General features: G+C 34.6%; 1 protein-coding gene across 1 annotated transcript; it reads left to right on the forward strand.

Moving 5' to 3' along the window:
- Positions 1-2,381: 2,381 nt before the first annotated feature.
- LOC143655402 (olfactory receptor 4K15-like) lies at positions 2,382-3,320 on the forward strand. The gene has a single exon (XM_077126725.1). The coding sequence runs from the start codon at positions 2,382-2,384 to the stop codon at positions 3,318-3,320; it is 939 nt and encodes a 312-aa protein (XP_076982840.1).
- The last annotated feature ends 1,317 nt before the right edge of the window (positions 3,321-4,637 follow it).

Here is a 4,637-nt window from a genome sequence, read left to right on the forward strand (position 1 = left end):
TGATAAAAACAGACCAGAAGAAAGAAAGTTATATCCTTCTAGCAAACCCAATGATAGAAATATATTTTCCTATTACGATTATATTTACCTTTTTAAGTTGCATTTTTCTGGCGAAATTTGAATCTAGCTTTTAAAAGGCTGCATTCTTAGATGATGCTGTCAGTTCAGGGAACACTGGAAGCTAAGGGATCCCCAAGGAGTTTGACATGAAAATTATTTCCACATGCTTTGCTCTATTTTAAGTGCAGACTGGAAAGTTTCCAATCTAGAGCTTATTCCCTGTAATGTATATATGCCCCACTGAGGAGGAGGAACACACAACTACACTGAACAGAATGGAAAATAAATTGGACTTCATTTCAGACTTAAGATACAATCCAGAGTAAGGCTTATCTGTGAAGCAGAATTCGGTTTCAGAGATGCTTTCCTTAAGGTAAGTATATCCCAAGCTATATGATTTTTGAATTTTTAAATGTAATCAATCCCCTCCCCAATTTAAGAGGAAATTGTTCTTCTTGGCATTTTTTATTCTGGGACATCTTTCCCATACATACCTATTAAGGTTAGAGTTCTGAATTTGTCATTTAGTTGATGTGCTCACAAGGAAGACCAAGGTTTTTCTCCCCAACTAATCTCTGCCAGAACTCCCTATAGCAAAGATTCAAACAATAAAAATCGCATTGTTCTCCTACTATCTGAAAAGTTCCCAGATACCATGTTTTGGGAATATCTGTCTTTATTGATGCTCCACCTGTTCCTGCTTTCTAAATCCTTTTGGATTTTGCTAGTTCTACCATTTTTTTCAAAGTAGCAAATACAGAAAAACCTCAGTCATCAACATTGATCAGGCTAAGTCCAGTCAAATTTGAAGACAATGAAGTTGAAAAGATTATAATATGAACATGAATTTTTTTTCTGATTATCGGCCATTCTTATTTAATTATAAGTACCTTAACATAGAATGAAATGCCTTATTTCTAAAATCTGATTCATTTTCTTAGCCTTCTAAAAATCAACATTTTTACCAGACATTCAAGTAAGAAAGTTGGCTTTCAGGTCAAATAGTTCTAGTTTATATTCTAGCTCTGCCCACTTTCTAGCTGTATGATTTGAAAAAGTTAAGTTTTCTCATCTATCAAATAGCAATAAATGTAGTAATTAGTAAAATGATATGTTTGTAAGGTGCTTTAATAGCACCTTATACATAAGCCAACTTTCAATTTCAATTTCTTGCTTTCCAGCCTGAAAAGTTTATTGGAAAACCATGGAAATGCAGAGATGAAGAGATATGAGGAAGAAAGTAGGGGATACAAGTAGGAAGAAAAGGAGAGAATGAAAGCTCAAAGGAAAGAAGAAGGGTGGGAAGAGGGAGAACGGGATAAAGAAAAGAAAAGAGGAAGAAATGATAGATGGTCTGAAAGGGAGAAAGAAAAAGAAAGAGAAAGAAAAGAAGGGAGGGAAGGAAAGAATTTTGCAAAATTTCTGAATTAGGGAAAACATATTTTACTGCAGTCAACTTATTAGAGATGAATAGTTTAAGAGCAAATGAACTTTAATTATATGATTCCTCCTGCTGACAATTAAGAATAAAATTAGTTTTCATGTATCTGTCATTTAAGCTATGAAATCCTTTCCAGTGAGGGTCAATGACCAGCCTCTGTATGCAAATAATTCATGTTTCTGGATGAAGAAATAGGTTGTTATATTGAAATATCCTTTCACAAGGTAATTGAAAATGCAGGGAAATATCTAATACTAGAGGTATGTAGTCATTATCTGGGGTCTCCTGTGGAATATAAACAACTTTTCTCAAATTATTTGGTGAATACTTTTCCCAGAGTGTACAATAGACTTTGTTTCAATTCATTCTACTCATATATTTCCACTTACAAATAGATATGTTTCTGAGAAGTGTGTTTTGTATCAGAGATTTTATTTTAGATAATGGTTTTGGATTAACTTTGATAAAATAAAAAATTTCAGGTATGTTTTAGATCTCTGCATCCATGACACTTCCCTCTGATTCACACCAAGAGAGGGAGATTCAAGGTCAGAGAAATTATTTATGAATTACATTGCCTCTCACATTTTAACTGAATATTTATTATTGATATGTATAAGAAATGTACTTCTTATGGGTAATGCATTTGACCTGTCCTACACTTAATTAACTCCCATTCTTGATCATATGGCTGTGTACTTTTGTAAATTCAAGAAAATTATTTTCCATTTTGAACTTCGTACAATACTGAGATTTACATTTTGCATTTTAGAGGTACTTGTCTGCTCTCTAGTGCCTAAATATTAAGTTTCCCTTTCCATTCTAGAAGTGCTTAAATCATCACTTTCTCTCTGGGTCACATTAGAACCAACTGGGCTAAATGGAAGAAGCAAACCTATCTGTGGTGACTGAGTTTATTTTTCGTGGACTTTGTAATTCAAAGGAGCTGCAGACCTTCCTCTTAGCACCGTTTTCTATACTTTACCTAATGACTGTTGTGGGCAACTTTCTTGTTGTGTTCTTAATCATATCTGATCCCCATCTCCATTCCCCCATGTATTTCCTCTTAGCCAATCTCTCCTTTGTGGACCTTTGTATTTCCTCAGCCACTACCCCTAAACTTACTACAGACTTCCTAAAGGATAATAAAACCATCTCTTTTGGAGGTTGCATGAGTCAGATCCTCTGTGTGCACCTCTTTGTAGGAGATGAAATGGTGCTGCTTGTGACAATGGCCTATGACCGTTATGTGGCTATATGTAAACCACTCCACTACTCCATCATCATGGACAAAAAAAAGTGCCTCTGGCTAGTTTCACTATCATGGATCATTGGCTTTGTGCATGCCATGAGTCAATTGACAATGATTTTATATCTACCTTTCTGTGGACCCAGAGTAGTGGACAGTTTTTTCTGTGATATCCCTTTGGTGATCAAACTAGCCTGCATCGATACTCACACTGTGCAAATATGGATAAATACTGACAGTGGGTTGGTGGCTATATCCTGCTTCATTCTCTTGCTGATTTCTTACACCTCTATCCTATTAACTGTGCGCCATAAGTCTAAGGACGGAGTCTCCAAGGCTCTCTCCACCTGCACTTCCCACATCACCGTGGTGGTGCTGCTGTTTGGTCCCTGCATCTTCATCTATCTGTGGCCACTGAGCATCACCTGGGTGGACAAGTTTCTTGCTGTGTTTTATACAGTAATTACACCTCTCCTGAACCCAGCCATTTACACACTGAGAAATAAAGAGATTAAGAATGCCATAATGAGACTGATAAACCAACATAGAGGTTCAGGAAATACATTTTAGATCTCTTTTATAATCATTAATCTACTGTTTGTTCTACAGTTTTGACACATATTGACCTGTAAACTGAACTGAAAATATGCCCTTTTCATATGAGAAAACTAAGAATATTCCAAGATATATGGTTGTGCTTATTTTCTTATTGAAATATGTTTAAAAACCCCAGTGCTTATATTACTTCCTTTTAGAGAGAATCATAACTGCATACACATTCAGTTGTGTATATTCCAAGATTACTAGATAATAATGCTAAAAATGATATTTGCTATCATTTGTTAAACACATCTTACCTGATTATGTATTTGTTAAAAAGTCACTTTGGGGCAGGCAACGGGGGCTCAGTGGCAGAGTTCTTGCCTGTCATGCCAGAGACCTGGGCTCGATTCCTGTTGCATGCCCATGTACTAAAAAAAAAAAAAAGGTCACTTTGTGTTTGTTATTACTATTCCCATCTTTTAAATGCATGGTTTACCAACCATAATCCTCACTTAGCTAGAAAGAGTACTAAAGATCTTTGAATGATCTTCAACAACTTGGAAAAAATATAAATATATTTAACCATAATATATTGCCTCTGTACGGCACAAGCTCAATTCCTTTAATTGACACTTTCAGGTTTTATCAATTTATTTAAAGGTTGAATCATCCTTAAAAATCTTTCCTTAAATACACAGGTATTGTTCCTTCTCCCTTGTTAATAAATAATTTTTATTATAGATTAATCTTAAATAAAGAAATAGAGAAATTGTGTAAAGGGAAACCTAAGGTTGGGAAAGTATGGCTTGCTTCAAAGCAAAAAAAAAAAATACCGATGAGAAGAAAGTCAAGGGGAAACCAATAGTAACAAAAAAAAGTTTCCATATTTAATGCTCAAATATTCTTCATGTTGCTGGTTTTATACCAACAAATTTTTTACTCTCTAAGGAAATTCTCACCTCGCCTCAAAAAACACAAAATTCATATATATTCATACCTAAATATATCCACACACATATCCTCATATGTTTAAAATGTTGTGTATGGGCAGTTAGTGCTATTGTTACTAGGGTGAGAGAAGGCAGTGCCAGTTATATCAGCATTGTGTGGTCTTTCAAAGAAAGTAGCCTTTGTAATATTACATATTTGACACCATTTGATGATGCATATCTTTTTTTAATAAAATTATACTTGTGCACTTTGACAATATCTTAATTTCCATGTTACATCCATGAACAGAAGAATGCCATAATTTCTGGGAGTGTGAACACTATACTTCACCCTAATAATTAATACAGACATCAATATTTACTTCTTTGCCAATAAGTAAAGGGGTTATAATGA

This window comes from Tamandua tetradactyla, chromosome 14 (assembly GCF_023851605.1).
Source record: "Tamandua tetradactyla isolate mTamTet1 chromosome 14, mTamTet1.pri, whole genome shotgun sequence".
Lineage (NCBI taxonomy): Eukaryota > Metazoa > Chordata > Mammalia > Pilosa > Myrmecophagidae > Tamandua > Tamandua tetradactyla.